Source organism: Austrofundulus limnaeus, unplaced genomic scaffold (assembly GCF_001266775.1).
Source record: "Austrofundulus limnaeus strain Quisiro unplaced genomic scaffold, Austrofundulus_limnaeus-1.0 Scaffold156, whole genome shotgun sequence".
NCBI classification, from domain to species: domain Eukaryota; kingdom Metazoa; phylum Chordata; class Actinopteri; order Cyprinodontiformes; family Rivulidae; genus Austrofundulus; species Austrofundulus limnaeus.
Window position 1 is genome coordinate 264,916 of NW_013952558.1, and position 19,705 is coordinate 284,620.

General features: G+C 38.8%; 1 protein-coding gene across 5 annotated transcripts in view; it reads left to right on the forward strand.

Moving 5' to 3' along the window:
- Nucleotides 1-19,705, forward strand: part of LOC106523421 (protein furry homolog-like) — a gene marked incomplete at its 5' end in the record, with an annotated part of 58,896 nt that overhangs the window by 12,891 nt on the left and 26,300 nt on the right. For 2 of the 5 annotated variants that reach the window (XM_014016822.1, XM_014016824.1), the window contains 11 exon segments: nt 1,013-1,608; nt 1,689-1,957; nt 2,031-2,171; nt 3,392-3,592; nt 4,307-4,468; nt 5,497-5,571; nt 5,728-5,904; nt 6,765-6,773; nt 7,096-7,299; nt 12,362-12,562; nt 18,703-19,133. In XM_014016822.1, coding sequence (XP_013872276.1) covers nt 1,013-1,608; nt 1,689-1,957; nt 2,031-2,171; nt 3,392-3,592; nt 4,307-4,468; nt 5,497-5,571; nt 5,728-5,904; nt 6,765-6,773; nt 7,096-7,299; nt 12,362-12,562; nt 18,703-19,133 — 2,466 coding nt within the window. 5 annotated transcript variants of the gene reach the window in all.

The following is a 19,705-nucleotide window of genomic DNA, read 5'->3' on the forward strand; positions in this document are numbered from 1 at the left end:
CAAACAAATGTTCTGTTAGTTAATGTGGTTTAATTAGAAAAACTCAGTGAATCTCACAGACAGCCTGCGCGCAGTCACGCGCTCATACAGCAGTCTCTCAGGAGGAGAGTTTAGTCACTCACACAGAGTTGGACAGATCTGTTCAATAACAACATTCTGAACACATATTTAATATAAAGTTAGGTTTTACAGACCAAAGTCTCTGGTAGTTCAGGAGCAAAGTGCAGGAGGAGATGTGACTGATCACTGCAGCAGCTCGAGTCGAGCTGGACCGCTGCTTCAACTAAACTTGCTCTTACTGGAAGTCCCGCCCTGCTCTGCTCTGATTGGATAAAACGGCTCTGGACTTCGTCTGATTTGTTGAAGGCAGTGTCCATCTAATCCTTATATCAGGGTCTCGCTCTGGCGCARCGAACAACGATCCATTCACACCAGTGCCGCTGGATTTTTTATTATTTTTATTTATTTATTAATTTTTTTAAGAAATCAGGTCGCCTTTGCGACCACACTGGTCGCACTCTAGAGCCCTGCTAATTGTTGTTTTGACAGACAATCAGGTACAAGCTTAGGTACGCAAGGGAGCTTTAAGATCAAATCTYCTGACTTGTGTTGTAAAATGAGACATTTTCCTGCTTCTCTTCTGTTAATAATTCCATAACACAAGCAGCTTTTCTGACATTATTTAAAACATTAGATAGATTATATAAACTGTAAAATATTAATAATAATTGGGTTAATATTATTATTAATAGTTTTAATTATTTCTACATTGTCAGTCCTTTTTTCTGCTCTGTTGTCAACATGTACAGTAATGGGAAATCCAGTCTTGACCGTTTAGCGTTAGCCGTTAGCTTCTCCAGCCGATCACACGGTCACCTGGTTTCTGAGCACTCCAGCTGTTATATATATATATCTCTATGGTGCAGACCCAAATTGAAGCATAAAAACATGTAAAAAAGTGTATTTTGCACAATAGGTCTCCTTTAACTCAAAATGTTTCTTTTCTTTATAGAAGCTCTACCGGTGAACACCTGCTGGGCGTAAAGTTTGCTGCCAACAGGAAAAGCACGGGCCAGCTGAACTTCAGCAGTGGTGGACTGATCCATTGTGTCCACGCTCGCAGCAGCTCGCTCCGGACCAGCCTGATGGGAGAGAGGAAAGCAGACCGACAGAGGAGCAACACCCTGGACATCACAGACCGATTCAGCAGTAACCACGCAAACCTGCTGCGCACAAAGAGCTTATCGTCGCTCAGCGGAGGAGGGAGTACAGGGAGAGAACCCGTCCCACCCGTCGACCCCTCCAACCTGATGGCCACGGTGTTCTGGATCGCTGCCTCGCTGCTGGAGTCAGACTATGAGTTTGAGTACTTGCTGGCGCTGCGGCTCCTCAACAAGCTGCTGGGACAGCTGCCTCTCGATCGCACAGATAGCAGAGAGCGTCTGGAGACTGTCCAGGCCAAGCTGAAGTGGTACAACTTCCCCGGCCTGCTGCAGCTCTTCCTCAAGGGCTTCACCTCTGCCTCCACACAGGAGCTCACCATCCACCTGCTCAGCAAGCTGATCAGTGTGTCCAGATATGCTCTGATAGACCCCACTCAAGTGACAGGTGTGTGCTGCTAACARGCTTCATACCAAATGAGCAATAAAGTTTCCTGTGCTGTATTTATTTTCTTGTTTTGTGTGCAGGTTTTCCTTTGAACATCCTGTGCCTTCTACCYCACCTCATCCAGCACTTTGACAACCCCACGTCTTTCTGCAAGGAGACGGCTGATAAGATAGCGAAAGTGTGCGCAGATGAGAAATCTGTCACGCTGTCCAACTTGGCCCACATGATGAGCTTGTACAGCACACACAGCTACTCCCGCGACTGCACCAACTGGATCAACGTGGTCTGTCGGTACCTCAACGATGCCTTCGCAGAGAAGACCTTAAACCTGGTCACTTACCTGGCTGAGGTATTCTAGAATCAGAACAAACGTCCATGTTGGTCTGTCACATCAATTCTGATGGTGAATGTTTGTGTCTCAGCTGCTGGAGAAGGGCCTTCCCTCCATGCAGCAGTCCTTGTTACAGATCATCTACAGCCTTCTGAGTCATATTGACTTATCAGCAGCACCTGTCAAACAGTTCAATCTAGAGATCATGAAGATTATTGGAAAATATGTTCAGGTGAGATTTTTGTCACATTTCATCACTGTAGAAATATGATTTCATTTGACATTGAACACTTTTAAGCATTATTTTTCTAAAGAAAGACAATTTATTTGTTTTTATGGCGGCCATTTTGATTTTTTTTTTCATTTATTTATTTAAAAGGGGACAGTGCAATTTAATAAAACATATGACAATTCATAAGTTAAAAATGCCAGAATCAGCCAAACAGCTATTTTTCGTCTGTAGTCCCCTGGTCATGATGTTAAAAAGCAGCATGATACAAGAATAAAATACAGTACTAACACACAATAAATAAGAGCAGGACATTAAATTAATCATAAAAAACACAATACAACACATTAAATACAGCTTACCTTTAGTGTTGGTAGATGTAAGAATCAACAAGCCATTTTTAAGATGCTTAGCGAAAGACCTATAGGTTGATAGCTGTCTAATTTGGTACTTTTTGTCTGAGTTCTGTTAAAATTAAGGCTGTGAAATTAATCGAGTTAACTGATTAATTTTAGTGTTGCATGGGCATAGAATAAAAATTGTAATCGCGATTACAATTTACAATCACTTTACTATGGCTGAATATGTAGGTTTGTATGCAATGCACTCAGTGCATCATGCCAGGTCATGTTTGTAAATGAGAAGTGGTTCTCAAACAGTTTAGCTGGATAAATAAATATTAAATAAATAAAATAAAACAAATAAATTAAAAAAACTCCATGTGTAACATATTGTGTACAGTTTTTTTTTGTCTTCTTATAGCTTCTTTTAATTTATTTATTCATGTTTTGCTGACAACTGTGACCTTAGTATCTATCTTTCATTCCTCATGTAGTACTCATTTGGGATGAAAATCCTTGAATTTAACCTCATTATTCTGCACAAAATTTAACTGACTCAAATATGTTTGGAGCATTTTTTAGGTCCTGCTTTATATTCAAAAAAATCATGTCTAAGCATCAATTTTGTTTTCTAAATAAAAACATTAAAAACTAATTAGTAACTCAAATATTTTATTTTATCAATATGCAATAGAAATGTATATTAAATTTAAGGTTAAACATGATTAATTRACACCTACTTTGGGGTTAATCAGATAAAAAAATATTAATCATTTGACAGCCCTGGTTCAAATCCATCCAGTGGTTCACCCCTGTTACATTCATTCAGTCTGAGGAACCTGTACAGCCTTTTTTCTTAGTGTGGAATGGTTTTTGTTACAGAGCCTGCACTGGAAAGAGGCCCAGAACATCCTGAAGCTGGTGGTGTCTCGCTCAGCCAGCCTCGTTGTACCAGACGACGTGCAGCGCTCCTACAGTTCAGAATCTTGTGGATCCCCAGAGATTGCCTTCACACGCATATTTAACAACTCATCCAAGGAGCTGCCTGGCAAGACTCTGGACTTCCATTTTGACATCTCAGAGGTCAATATTATTATTAACGGGGACATATCTGCAAAATCCACTTTTTAACTGTTAAATACATGATGTTGTGAACTTGGAGTCTCTAAGAGGCAGAGAAGTTGAATTTATTCTCTCCTTGTGCTGCAAAGATATCTTTGTGTTCTGTTTGGGTCAGATTTTTCAACCTGTTCAATTTTCTCTGACGTTTCCTAAACAATTACTTCAAATTATCTGTGATGGAATTACCGTATAAGGTCTGGACTTACCAACTACAGCTTCCTTGTCTTAATTCTCCTCTGGTTCTGGGTCTGACTCTGGTTCTGGGTCAGACTCTGGTTCCAACATTTAAGGCTGGACAGACAAGTGTTCTGTTGTTGACGTTCTTAAATTAAATTGTAAATAAAATGTTTCTGCAAGCTAGAAAACGTAACGCCCTCTCTCTAACCGGAGTGGACCYGTCTGGAAGCTGGAGGGGGCGGGACTTGAAGCGCTTTATAGGAACTGTAACAAAACAAGCTGCTTTGAGGCACATATCAAAAAAGTGGTGGAATAGGGGCTGGAAAAGTTAGAATAAGAAGGAAGTCAGAACAAAGCATTGTAGTTCCGCTTTATAAAGACCCAACTGAAAGATTTAAATGTGAAAAGAAAGGATTTAAAAGCAGGATATGTCCACTTTAAAACAGTTAAATCTCATTTGAAAACGCCTCTGTCTTAATGTGTTTTGTGGTCCAACAGACACCAATTATAGGTCATAAATATGGTGACCAGCGCACTGCAGCTGGTCGAAACGGAAAGGCTCAGGTGATCGCTGTAACAAGGAGCACCTCCTCTACATCCTCTGGCTCCAACTCCAATGGGCTGGTGCCAGTAAGCTGGAAGAGACCTCACCTTTCTCAGGTACCTGCTCTAACACAAACCAGTCATTTAAAAGAGGAACTAATCAGAGACTAACAGCAGAACACAGTCATGGATAAGTTTCTTCATGGTTTATGTTTATGTTTAACAGATTATTTGGTTTTAATTCTTAGTAAAAATAAGTTACACGTAAGAGAACCAAAAACAAGACTAAATATTTAACGTGTCAAAATCCCTGTGTGCTCTTACCTGTGTGTATTAAGTTTTTTTGACTGATCTCACTGGTCATTTTCACATGAATCATTCAAACAGTCTGAAACAAACWGTAAAGAATTGATTGATTTAAAAATCCAGATGGTTTTTCCTCCAAGATGCTTGTTGGACTGCTTTGTCTGTAGCTGCGTTTCCATTGGCCATGAAAATGCGCAAATTAGAATTTCGAAAATAAATTTGCTCAATGGAAACACGTCAATTTCGAAAAAAAATCAAGTTTTTTGACAAAATGTTTTTGCGCTAGGATGAGGTGGTTTTTCGGCCGTATCGAAATTGGTGTTTTTCGCAAAACTGCAATGGAAACACTTTTTTCGCATCATGGGAGTCACGTGATCAACAACCGTCTATTTCTACTGGTGATAAAGACGACAAAGAAGAAGAAAACAGGAAGGAGAAATAGTAGTAATATCACAGAAGTAGTATGAAATAGTAAACTCTCAGACTACAATTTCCCAAAAACACAGCATACGTAGCCGCTCCCAAGTGGGGACTTGTCTCTGGAAAGCCTCGATAAAAGACGCCGACGTCTCCTCTGATGATGAGCGCTAGTGTCGTGGTAGCAACATGCTATGTGTTTACATCCATCGCTGCCATGTTTGTAATGACGTATCGCAAGAAAAAAACGTATTCACGCGTGACTTTAATAGCATTTCTTACTTAATGGAAACACRGCAGTTGCGAAACTGTGTTTTTTTGACATTAACAGATTATCAACAAAGTTTTGCGCACATTTGCAATAGAAACGCAGCTTGTAATGACACTTCCTGGAACCGTTTTGTTCTGTTTTCTTCTTACAGAGAAGAACCAGAGAGAGGCTGATGAATGTCCTGTCCTTATGTGGTCCAGAAACTGGCATCCCCAAAAACCCATCTGTAAGACTCCACTCCTGTTTTAAGACTTCACACAGGGTCTCTGTGAATCTTACTGTTACAGCTGCTGTTGTCACTTCTTTTATTTGTGTCTGTGTTCAGTGCAACTACAGTGTCTGAATTTGACCATGTGAGAACAGAAATCTCTCTTCCTTCCAGGTGATTTTCTCATCCAATGAGGATCTGGATTCTGCAGACCAGCAGACCAGCCTCATCCAAACCGTGGAGGAAGTGGTCAGGGAGGAGGAAGTGCAAGGAGAGGATACGGGCAGCGAGCAGCAGTTTGGCGTCTTCAAAGACTTTGACTTCCTGGATGTGGAGCTGGAAGATGCTGAGGTGGGGATTTACAGTCAGTCCAGGCTAAAGTCGGGTTCACACCAAACGCATTTTGAGCAGCAAAAACATGCCCAACGCCTCAAATTAGACGCACTACTTTCAGACCGGGGCACAGACGAGACGCATGTCTGTAGAAGGAATAGCGTCTTGGTTTTTTCCAGTCTGTCTTTAATGACTGATGAAATAAAGAAAATGGCTTTGTTTTATTTACTGAGAGCAAGCGAACGTTGCGCACAGCCAATAATTAATTCACCAAGATAATTTAAAGGCAGTTTATTCGGTTAGTTTCACCACTCCAGGAGCTGTGATCTTATGGACTATTTTTTTTGTCCTGAGCTCAGTTTAACACTGCGGTCAGTTTAACGAGCTGCTGACCTGCATCGGTGCTGATATCTCCAACCAGAACACCAACTGTAGACGGTCAATTTCAGCTAAAGAGCTCCTGTCCGTCTGTTTCAGGTTCAGGAAACCGTCACATGGAAAAATGAGTCTCTCTTATTGGTTTCTGCAGCGCGTCGAGCAGCGAAACTTAAATTTTTTTTAACTTTAGCCACATGCACAGAAAACGCTGTGCTGCTGTGCTGAAGTGGCAAAAGGCGCCGTGCTGCTCCTAGATGCATGTCCACCATAGACTTTGCATGTAAACTGGCTGTTTTTGCTGCTCAAAACACATCCGGTGTGTACCCGGTAACAAACTGAGGGAAAGTATCATTGTCTTTTTAGGAATATCAGTCATCAATTCGATGTGTGACAGGTTAACAACATGGTCATGTTTGTCCAACACTGGAACACAAGGCTATTTGTTTTAGAACTTTCTTTAAGTCAACTAACACTTATTCTTTCTCCTCTTTTGCTACAAGGAGCTGCAGGTATGTCTGTGGGTGCAAACGTTACTTAAAAACATGAGTTATTTCAAATCTCCATGTGTTGTCATCAGATGAAGTGCAGTAGAACATTTTGATTTAACTCCTGTGATTGTGAGCACTTTTATAGATCATTTAGAAGTTTGCATGATCCTAAAATGTGGAGAACATTTCACCCCTAAAGCATCCAGTGTTTGTTGTACTTTTGATTTTGTTTGTCCTGAGTTCAAGCTTTGAAGGTTTTATTTATTTAACATTAAGCAGTGGAATGTTGAATATATCCTGTGTTACATTGTGTTTCACTGCTGTTGGCTTGGCTGTCCTGCAGGGGGAGAGCATGGACAACTTCAACTGGGGCGTGCGCCGTCGTTCCCTGGATAGCATGGACAAAGGGGGCACGCCGTCTCTGCAGGAGTGCCAGTACACAGGCAGCAGCACGCCGAGCCTCAACCTCACCAACCACGAGGACACGGACGAATCATCTGAGGAGGAGGTACTGAGCGCTAGCCAGATTCTCACCCGCTCCAGTCTTGTAAGTTTTACTCCAGTCAGGGCCTGCCACCATACACAAACACAAACACACACACAGACATCCAACCCGCTATGGCCTGGTGTGCGTGTGTGTGTGTGTGCGTGCACACATACTGAGCTGGATCAGCTGCCTGCTGCTTTGCTGGTGGTAGTTTCCTCCTTCAACCTTCAGCCCAGTCCCTCCCTCTCCTCCTCCTCAGTGTGAAACATGCCATCATTCTGCAGATAGTCAGTATAAATCTGTAAGTGTGTTGATGCTGTAAGGTAAGTATAGATTCAATTTAAATTCAATTCAAATTCAAAAATACTTCATTGATCCCAGAGGGAAATTTGGTAAAAATGATGTAGGGATGTTTCTATTAGTTTGAATCTTAATTTATATAAGTGTAGAAAGACTTTTTATTTTGTTTGCTTTATTCCTAACTGTTCAGCAGCTTCTTTCTAATTCTTATTTGCTGCTGTTTTTGTATTCATTTGCAACATTTCTCACCTAAAATTGCTACTAATGACATGAATACAAATGCTTTAGTTTAATCTGAAGGAGAAATCTCTTTCTCTCTTTCTGTGCTTCTTAATCTTAGTAGTGCATGGTGAGAGTGAGCTTTGGCCTTTTTGGACATGTGCTCCACAAAACATTTGCAGTTCTCCAGTATTATACTCTGCAAACAATGACTCTGCAGCATGTTCAAGTATTTTTGACACAATATTAAAACATGTTGGTTAATGTTTTAAGAAGTATGACTGTACTCTTAACTTGAAGCTGTAAGATGCCAAATGAAGACAATTCAAACTAAAATGACTGAACCTGATGTACTTTAATGTGTAAATATTTGAATGTATCACTTGTGGAGATTCAGTTATGGAGAAATAGAAAGATCAGGACATGAGACAATCTTATTTTTACCAGGTTCTAAAATAATTAAATCTAATCTCAAGTGTAGAAAAACACATCAGATTTCATCATGTCATTATTTATTAAACATAAATGAAACCAAATGAGAAAAACTGAGTGAGTCCACCTTTTCTGCTTCTTTAGGAATGCAGAGATTCAGTATCAGTCATGTGCTGCGATTCAAATGAACAAAACAAAACAAAAAACAGATCATTAATGCGAACACGGTAATAAAATGTGAGTTTTGTCAGCTTGTTGTTCTGGAGCATACAGGTGCTGGTCATAAAATTAGAATATCATGAAAAAGTAGATTTATTTCAGTAATTCCATTTAAAAAGTGAAACTTGTATATTATATTCATACATTACATACAAACTCATATATTTCAAATGTTTATTTCGTTTAATTTTGATGATTACAAATGACAACAAATGAAAATCTCAAATTCAGCATATCAGAAAATTAGAATCTTGTGAAAAGGTTCAAAATGGATGGCACCTGGTACCACACTCTAATCAGCTAATTAACTCAAACCACCTGCAAAGGCCTTTAAATGGTCTTTCAGTCTAGTTCTATAGGCTACACAATCATGGGGAAGACTGCTGACTTGACAGTTGTCCAAAAGACGACCATCGACACCTTGCACAAGGAGGGCAAGACACAAAAGGTCATCGCTAAAGAGGCTGGCTGTTCACAGAGCTCTGTGTCCAAGCACATTAATAGAGAGGCGAAGGGAAGGAAAAGATGTGGTCGAAAAAAATGTACAAGCAAGAGAGATAACCGCACCCTGGAGAGGATTGTGAAACAAAACCCATTCAAAAATGTGGGGGAGATTCACAAAGAGTGGACTGCAGCTGTAGTGAGTGCTTCAAGAACCACCACACACAGACGTATGAAAGACATGGGTTTCTGCTGTCGCATTCCTTGTGGCAAGCCACTCTTGAACCACAGACAGCGTCAGAAGCGTCTTGCCTGGGCTACAGAGAAACAGGACTGGACTGCTGGTGAGTGGTCCAAAGTCATGTTCTCTGATGAAAGTAAATTTTGCATTTCCTTTGGAAATCAAGGTCCCAGAGTCTGGAGGAAAAGAAGAGAGGCACTTCATCCACGTTGCTTGAAGTCCAGTGTAAAGTTTCCACAGTCAGTGATGGTTTGGGGTGCCATGTCATCTGCTGGTGTTGGTCCATTGTGTTTTCTGAGGTCCAGGGTCAACGCAGCCACATACCAGGAAGTTTTAGAGCACTTCATGCTTCCTGCTGCTGACCAACTTTTTGGAGATGCAGATTTCATTTTCCAACAGGACTTGGCACCTGCACACAGTGCCAAAGCTACCAGTACCTGGTTGAAGGACCATGGTATCCCTGTTCTTAATTGGCCAGCAAACTCTCCTGACCTTAACCCCATAGAAAATCTATGGGGTATTGTGAAGAAGATGATGCAATACACCAGACCCAACAATTCAGAAGAGCTAAAAGCCACTATTAGAGCAACCTGGGCTATCATAACACCTGAGCAGTGCCACAGACTGATCGACTCCATGCCACGCCGCATTGCTGCAGTAATACAGGCCAAAGGAGCCCCAACTAAATACTGAGTACTGTACATGCTCATACTTTTCATGTTCATACTTTTCAGTTGGCCAACATTTCTATAAATCCCTTGGTTTTTTTGGTCTTCAGTAATATTCTAATTTTCTGATATGCTGAATTTGAGATTTTCATTTGTTGTCATTTGTAATCATCAAAATTAAACGAAATAAACATTTGAAATATATGAGTTTGTATGTAATGTATGAATATAATATACAAGTTTCACTTTTTAAATGGAATTACTGAAATAAATCTACTTTTTCATGATATTCTAATTTTATGACCAGCACCTGTACAAATGTGTTACCACATTATCAAGGAGGAAAGAGCACAGCAGTGATCTTAGAGAAGCAGTTATTGCTGTCATCAAACAGGAAATGGTCAAAGGTAAATGTTCTAATAGTTAGACAATTTTATAATAAAGATTTTTCACAAGTACACCTTTAAGTGGGATTAGCCAAGAGTTGACATCACAGCAAGTTGATCAAAAGTCAGACTCCACAGGTCTCAGTTAGCAGGTTAATAGTTAAAGTTGAAGACAGGATGATTACAGACTGAAGAAGTTACAAAGAAACACACTTATTGTCTAAAAAGAACATGGCAGCTAAACTTTGTATATTTTGGTTTAAATGAAACACAGAATGAATGACAGGTGATACAAAGTAGAATTATCTCCTCATAAATCAATGCAACATGTTTGAAAACCYTCAGCATAGTGGTGGAGGGGGATCATTTATATTTGCATTGACCCAGAGGTGCATGGCGCCTTGCAGTCATTGAGTTGATCTTGAARTCCTGTAGACCAAATGAGTCTGGAGTCAAACTTGAGTCCATCTGTTTGACAGCTGAAACTGGGTCCAATGATCCAATCAAAGTTCAGACCTGAAGAAACTGAGTCCAGTGATCCCATCAAAGTTCAGACCAGAAGAAACTGGGTCCAATGATCCAATCAAAGTTCAGACCTGAGGAAACTGGGTCCAATGATCCAGTCAAAGTTCAGACCAGAAGCTGTTTGAAATGCTGTGGTGAAACGTTAAGCGAGCTGTGCAGAAATATTTGAATGTAAACCACGATGAGCTGAAGCCATGTTGGAAAGAACAAAGACTGCAGAAACTGAGCAAGAATACAGAAAACATAGTGATGTTAAAGGTGCTTCTATAAGGTCACAAATCATGAATTGGGTTTAGTTTTTCACACAGCTTTTCTGTTTTGGCTTAATGACATGGTGGAATCTATTGTGTATTTTTTTTACACTTGATGTTAGATTGAAATCATTGGTTAAAWACCAGGGGTCGGATTTATAAAGGATTGCGTGGAAACCATACTAAAAGTAAACGTACGGCCAAAAGAAGAAAATGACYTACGCCAAAAATAATTCAGATTTATAAAACRGTGCGTACGCATTTTTCTGCACATCTTTCCTTTATAGATCACAGCTTCATTTCAGAGTTTGTGCACAAAGTCCTGCCCCAGGTTTTACCCTCACGCCCACACTCAACCATAACAGTCAATGCAAAGTACCTCATGAATGTTGAGATGTATTTAAATCAGTCAACTTATCAATGTCAAAAGAAGAGATTGGCCAGTTCATAGGGCTGAACGATTTTGGAAAATAATCTAATTGCGATTTTTTTTATCTATAAATTGCGATTTAATATGCGATTATTGTTTTTAATGTCTTCAAGTATTTTCCAACAAACAGAAGCAATACATCAATCTGTTTTATAATAAACAAAGTAAAATTTATTTAAAGCACAGATTACAATAAAGCAAACAAATCTGTGGCTTTACCTTTTCACCATTTCTAATTGTTCTTGTTTAAGTGAACTTCCACTGTGTGAACTTCACAGGACAGTCTATAAATTAATAGAAAAAATATATAAATATAAAAAGAATTAAACTTATTTTCAGGGAGGAGTCTGTGGGTCAGGGTCGTCTGAGGAGGAAGGAGATGGATGGAGTTGTGTGAACTTTTATTTAAGATTTAAGTTTTTTATTTCAAAGATCCTCATGGCTCACCAGCAGAAGCATAAACAATACTGTTAAAAAAGCTAAAGTTGATCTAAAATCTAAGTCTGATTATGAAGGTAAATTAAATATCTGACAGTGATCATTACACAGTGTGGCTCTAATTCCTCACTTCACCATCTGTGTCACAGTTTCCCATCTCCAAAATGAGCGTACGCATGGGTCAGAGCTGTGAGGCACCGCACATTTTTACATCAAGTTTGGATTTTATAAATCACAACCTTTGCATGAAAAGTGGCATGCGCAAGTTTCTGGGCTCGTTTTTTACGTATGCAAGCTTTATAAATCTGACCCCAGAATATTTTCTTATGTTGTGATACGTAAAACCATAAGAGATAGAGGTAGATGTGCCTGTATTACTTAGGTATTACCATTCTACAGTTAAAGTGCAAAACACAGATTTTTTTCACAATAAAAATGTAACTGGAAGTAAAAGCAAACAGTGAACAATGTTCTGGAGTATTTAATTTAATAAAGGCAGACAAACTGTGGATGTTGCTGTACAACTAATCAAGACTGTATTTGAGCAACTGTCCTGTTGTTTTCTTCTTCAGCTGAACAGTGACTCCGCCACAGAGGACACAGCTTCCAACCATGTGGACTCTTTACAGCAGTCTCAAGAATCGTCCAGCAGCGCCATGACCGAGGAAGCAACCGTCCTGCCCACCTTGCCTTCCCTTCCCTCACTCCCCCGCCTGGATAGCCCCAGTTTGGAGATGGCCCACTCAGACAGCACCAGCAGCCAGCTGCCTGAGGTGCGATCAATCGGGAGAAACAATAAACTGTGGTGCTCGGGTGCTTTTTAGTTTGCATTTTTCTTTCTCTTCGCCTTTTGTGTATTATTCCTCTAGTTCTTGGCCTATTGTTTTTAGAGAGATGATGAGCTATGTTTAGGGAGTCTTTGGATCCATTACAAGTGTTGGTTCTGTATTTTCTGCTATATTGGGTTGCCATCTTAGCTTCTAAAACCTTCTCTGCAACTGCTTTCTTGGTTGCTTTGCTTTCGGGTGTGGTCCCTGGCTGCTTAGCTCTTGTGCCTTTATTAGTGTTGGGGCTTCATGGTGTGATTTGGGAAGAGATGAATATAAAAGCTCACCTCAGGTCAGCTGTTACTGCTCACCTCCAATAACTCAGCAACTGACTATCCAACTAAATCCTCCATTTACATAAAAAAAGTTGTGAAAGCGACACCAGCATCCTTATCTTCAGCAGACGCATGTGTGAGTATGAATTCTTTTCACATGGTGTGTTCAATTGAAAGTACACTTGAAATGAAAATCATTGGTGCTCCTTCTGTTTGCTACCATATTAACATGCCAAAGCCTGTCTAGTGCTTTTAACCTACTGACATTTGTCACTGATACTAACAGATACTAATAGAGTATATGATATTTAATTGGTGTGCATGATCAGTGTCAAATAGTGTGTTCAGCATGTGTTCAATGAAGAGGTTTTTATCTTCATTTTTGATAACCAACACTTAAATGGAAACAAACTATTAACACAGTCAATCCCTTAAAAAGATCAAAACTAACAGCTGGACTTCTGTTTTGTTTTGTTCATTTTTTTGGGAGGAGATTTAAAGTGCCTGTGACATGCATATTCTTCAAATACAAAAAGTCAAAGAAAACATCTTTATATTTAAAAAAGTTGGAAAAATACACACGATTTAACCCATTTTGTCCCATAACTGGCATATTTTCTTTTGAACTTGACTCAGCCAAAGTGAAACAGGAAATGACATCAAAGGGGAGCTCTTTAACAAAAAAACTCTCTGGTCTTTGTATATTGAAATATTATTTGAACTCTGACTCTTCATCTCTCTCTGATAGTGACTCAAAATAATCTTATTAAACATCAGATTCTTCTCTYCAGTCTGGGTTGTTGGCCGTTTTAGCACTGCTCTGTTCACTGGCAGACATTCCCCTTTGACATCACTTCCTGTTACTTCACAGGCAAATATCTCAACAACTGTTCATCTCAACGACATCAAATTTCTTTTGCAATATTTTATCAATGTCCTCTTTCTAAAAATGCACTCGTATATACTACAAAAATTTGACGTCACAGGCACCTTAATGTGTCCTGAGAGTTTACACCAGCATGACAGAGTTGAGCAATTTCTGCGCACACACACATTTGTTTTTATATCCCCATGGGGACTTTGCATTCATTATATTCTATAGCCTAACCCTTACCCTTTACCTTAAAACTAACCACCCCAGTCAGCAAATCTAACCTAAACTCAACTCAAACCTTGGTCCTAAAACCCCCACCACCCCTCCCAAATTCAGCATCCATACCCGTGGGGATCGGGCTTTGGTCCCCACAAAGCTGTGTTTTTCTAGAAAATGGTCCCCACGATGTAACAAAAACGGACACACACACACACACACACTTTGCTAAATGCAACTCCAGGAACTCTATCTGAGCCAGTGGTCTGAATATCAGTTGAAGGTCTTTCCCTCCGTTCCAGCTCTTTGTATAATGAGCCTTAGATAAAACCGTCAATACTCTTACTCATTCCCTTCAGGATGACCGTGACCGTCTCTAAAAGCTTTTCCATAATATAGATGCTGTCTCTGTGATGAACTGGCTGCCTGCCACATGCTGCTTTTCTAAAACACTAAATTTAAAAAAAGAACGAAAAAAAAACTGCGCAGAAAAACAACAGTTTTCTTTATTGGGACTTCCAGTATTTCCAAGTGTGTCTCTCTTCATGTGTGAGGGGTGTCGTCACKTTACACACACACATTTAAAAGGTTTCAGACACATTGCTGTCGTAAGATTGATTATAAGCRCACTTGAAGCATGCCCACAGATTATACCAGTCATCATTGTAGTTTGGCCTCTTCACTGGCTGTTGGCTCYTCTCATTCAGTCGTCCAACTGGAAGCAGCTGGTAATTTAGAACAAGCTCTGTTTTTAGTGTATTTTCAGTGATGGATCATTATTGCTGCTGTTTATAGATTCCACTTAAGACATGTTAGCTCAGAATGACAGRCCCCCGCCCTGTATAATTTACTAAATGCATGCTCTTAGTTAGSGCTTTAATAGCATTAGGTGCAGACTTAATTCAGCAGCGAGCCTGTGATCATGCCTTGTTAGCCATCATTGTCAAGYCAACCATGTATGGTATTTAGGAGACAAAAAACTGAAATATAATAAATGCTGAACTGTCAGTGAGAGTTTAATTGGAAAAGCTAAAATTTGCTGTAAGCAGGAAAATAAAAGTAGAAAGCTGCAAAACAGCAGATCTACTGTGGAAAAATGCTGAATGTAGGTGAAATGAGCAGAAAAGAAAATAGTAGAAATATGCTAAATGACAAACAAAACAAAACTGAAACAAAAAATATAAATTGAAAAACCCCATGATATTTCCATGTGTGCAGTATGACATGTATATGTTAATGAGTTATTTATTTTGAGATATTTGAAGACCTTTGATCCATGTCCTTAAAATCAGTCAGTCTTCTGACCAACAAGGTGTCTAACTGTGTAGTTATCAATATAGAGCTATTTAAGGGATGACCTTTGACCCCTGTGACACTAAACTCACTATTGATCACTGTTAAGCCATGGTACATCCAGCTATGCAGTTTGAYGTTCCTACGTTTCATGGTTTCGGAGTTGAGTCTGATTTATTCTCACGTCCTGCTTCATGTGTTACCGCCTGCTGACGCCCCATTGCCTCCAGTCAGAACAGTGTCTTGCAGGGCTTTGTGGCACACAGAACTCTGTGGGCGTGTTTATGTGGAGTTTTTTCTGCACGTTGTTTTGCTTCCCTCGTAAAATTGGGTTGTTAGTAACAAGATGGATAGCTTCAAGGAGGGACTAAACTTGCCCTGCTCATGTCTGGTCTTTTTGAGCASGCGAACCTGCTGACGTCCACATCTTCTTTTTATTTCAGAGCTTAATAAGAAAAATAGCAGAGCTTCCTCCTTTGACTCCTTATCCAACAGTACGAGTCTCTCTTCCAACGTCTGATACATCATGGTGAAAATAACAGTAACCCCCATTTCATTTATTTTATTTAAAAGGACTATGCACATTAATCCATATTATATGAACATAAATGCACTGGAATTAGCACTACAGCTAAATTTCATCTGATGTCCTGAGCAGATAAAAAACAGTTTATAAAACATACAACAATCTATTAAAACAAAACACACAAACATCACACACTGCCAGGTTCACAGTTAAAATAAACATTTTACAAATTAATACATTACTGATTTTCTTTAAGCCAAACTTTGTTTCCTTTTAAAAATGGAGTAACTTTCACAGTCTATGTTCTGACAATTAGTTCCATAAATTGTTCCTCTAAATGATGTCACTGTTTAGTTAAACTCTGTTTTCAGCCTCTCTCCAACACTGACCCCTCTAGTCTCTGATCTACTGTTTATTCTGCATTTTTACTTCTGAATAAGAGTTTAAAGATGGAGGAGCATGGCCATTTAAGACCTCAAAAACTTTGATAATTGTACTTAGTGCTATTACAGTAGTGAACGTAATGAAGACTTGTCTATAACTTTAGTTGTTTTTTTTCCGAGACTTGATGCTTTTAACGAATTTGATGTTTTATTTTAAAATGTTTATCATCTCTTTCCTACATTGTTTTAACATGTGTATACAAAAAAAGTATAATCTGCATACAGCTGAACTTTGACACACACATACATTTGGCAAATCAGTAACATAAAGACTAAAAAGAATAGGCCCTAATATAGAGCCTTGGGGGGCCCCAGCTGAGCAGAAATGGTGAGACTGAGTCAGCAGTCTGTACAGCCTGTACTCTATTAGAAAGATTTGGTTTCTTCCAGCAGATGGCCTCGTTTGAGAAATTAAAAGAAGAAAGGTTTGATAACAGAGCAACATGATTAGATCTAAAAAGACCATCTATCTATCCTGCACTGTCGTTTATATGCTTAACTGACATCTGCTGCAGTGGGAGTGCTGTGGGAGGAATTAGTATGATGAATTCCCCTCGTGTTCAGTTTGACTATAAATACTCCAAGAGACAAAGACATCCGAAATGATGTAATGACAGATCAGTTATGTCACATCTTGTTAAAGAATAAGTCAGGCTTTAGAGCCCAGAAAAGTCTCCATGCACTGAAGGACAGCTTGCTTTAGCTTTGGCTGCCTTCTTGTATTTTTAATTAGCCTTCAGTATGTGTTGGGATCACTCTCAACTTCTACTATATCAAATTTTAGCTCATTGTGTCTAAAATGACTGCGTTGCAGCTAAAAGAAACTGAAATGAGCACAAAATAGCTGCAAAGAGCAGAAAGAAGCTATAAATGGCACAAAAAATACAATTTTCACCATGAGCTAAAGAAAATAGCAAAAAAGCACAGGAAACTTAGGAAAGAAACTAAAATTAGCAGAACTAAGCTTAAAGGATGAATGAGTTGCATTCTAAAAATCCATGCAGTCTATATTGTGTGAGTGTAGACACAAAAACCAAAGACATGTTGGCAACTCACCGAACACAATCTCAAATTCTCCTTAATCATATTTGGGTTATTTCTAAATGGGATCCTATAAAACAAAATATACAGTATGTAGTGTATTTATCTGACGTAGACTAAAGGTTTCTGTTTTCATAGATGTGTCACACTAAGCGGAAGAAACTTGTGTCAACAGAAACTGCATTTGAATTGCTCAGATTGAATCTGTATTTGAATAATTTGAAATTAAATGCATTTGTTAGAAAATGAATTTCACTATTTTGAATCTGAATTTAAAGTTTTGAATCTGAATTAATTTGCTTTGAAACTGTATTTTGTTGCATTACAATTTCAGTTTGATTAGTTTCACTTTCATTTCTATAATTTCAGTTCCGAAATTCAGATTTTTGTGTCACACATCTGGGTCCTTGAGAAAGCCAGAGTAATCAAACACAGATCTACAGATTTACATTTCAAATCAGTGAAACTTTCTTTGTAAAGTAGGCATTTATTGCCAGATGTAAAATAATATATTCCATATAATATAACTTGTAATATGTATGATAAATAATTCCAAAAATCACATAATGTTTAGTAAGTGGCCTCATATGTTCCACAATCCACCAGGTCTCATGTCAGACAGCCCTGTGTTAATTCATCCACGCATTGAAATGGTTAAATTATCAAACATTATCGGATTTTTGGAATTATTTATCATACATATTATAAGTTATAATATGTAATAATTATCTTACATTTGGCAACTCAGAAAACCACTTTGTTTAGACTGAACACCTACTTTACAGAAATGAAGCTTCACTGATGTGAAACGTAAATCTGTTGATCTGTCTTTGATTACTCTGGCTTTCTGAAGGACCTTGATGTGGGACATAAAAAACTGAATTTTGGAACTGAAAGTGAAAGTAATCAAACTGAACTCTTAATAAAAGAAAATGCAATTTCAAAGCAAATCAATTCAGTTTCAAACCATTAAATTCAGATTAATTTTAATTATATTCATTTCCAAACCTGTGCATTTGATTTCAAATTATTCAAATAGATTCAATCTGAGCAATTCAAATTCAGTTTCTGATGAGACAAGTTTTTTTCCAAACAATTTTACATGTTTTTTTTTTCAACAAAACCTGAAATAAAAGTCCCAATATTTAAGGCAATATGTGTATCTTGTTTGAAATTTGAAGTTACAATGTAAAATATAAAATGTAATTTAATAGAAATGAAGTTGTCAACCATGTTTGCATGTTGAAGTTGTATTCACACAAACAGAGCTGTTTTGGATCTAGTTAAACGTGTTGATCAAGTGATAAAAACTCTGCAGAAAGCTTTTAGTTTGCGGTTATATTTCAGGGCATGAATGATTTTTATTTGTTTAAACATGAAATGAGTCTTTAAGCTGCTCCTGTGACTTTGTGTTGCAGGACGGTGCATGCATGACGGTTGCAGACGAGCTGAGCAGCAGCATGAGTGAGGACACGGGGTTCTGCAGTGTCCCCACTCTGCCCTCTGATGCACCAGAGCTTTTTGACCTCCAGGATTCAGAGGACTCCCAATACACTCAGGATTCCCAAGAGGCTCAAAACCCTCATGAGGACCTGGATCCAGCCCCCCCTCCTCCGTTGGCCATTGACACCCCACCAGGGTCCTTCTGTGAAGAAGAATCCCAAATGGTCCTGCCCCTGTGCATGCCCATTTCACCAGATCCCAAGCCTGATCCTGATCCTGATCCAGATCCTGATCCWGATCCAGACAGCACCTGTGGCTCAGTGTGGGAGGAGGATGTGACCCAGGCCCTGAAGGAGCTGGATGAACGCTGTGAGGAAGAGGAGGCTGACTTCTCTGGCATGTCCAGGTAGGCGAATCACAGTTTGTCTATAATAAAGGCCACACAAAAAAAATGTGTATTAAAATTCAGTGTTTATTCATTTATCAGTGTTTTTCATTTAAAGTAAAACCAGAAACAATATTGTCTGTTTTTTGTTTTAGTTTTTCTGTTTTTAACAAAGAACACACACCAACAGTCCTCTGTTTGGTGATGAACTTTAATGTTAACCTGCAAACTGAGGCTGGAAGTGTAGGAGATTTACCTTGAAGTCAGTTTGCTGCAAAGACTGGCAGCTGTCRTAATATGAATATAACTCATTATTTATGTAATTATTATTATTAATGTCTTCCCTGATTGGAGTTGGGCTTTTTTCTCAAACTATTTGTGCATTTTGGGTTAGATTTTGATCAATAAATGCCTCTATGTAGTATAGTGCTGTACCAAACGATTATTTTCTAATCGATTAATCTAACGATTATTTTTTCAATTAATCGATTATTCTAACAACAAATCTATAAGTTATTCTGATGTGAGTGCACTGGATATTTAAAATGTTTTCATCAAATTAACAAGAACAGTTCTTTAATATTGTAATATTT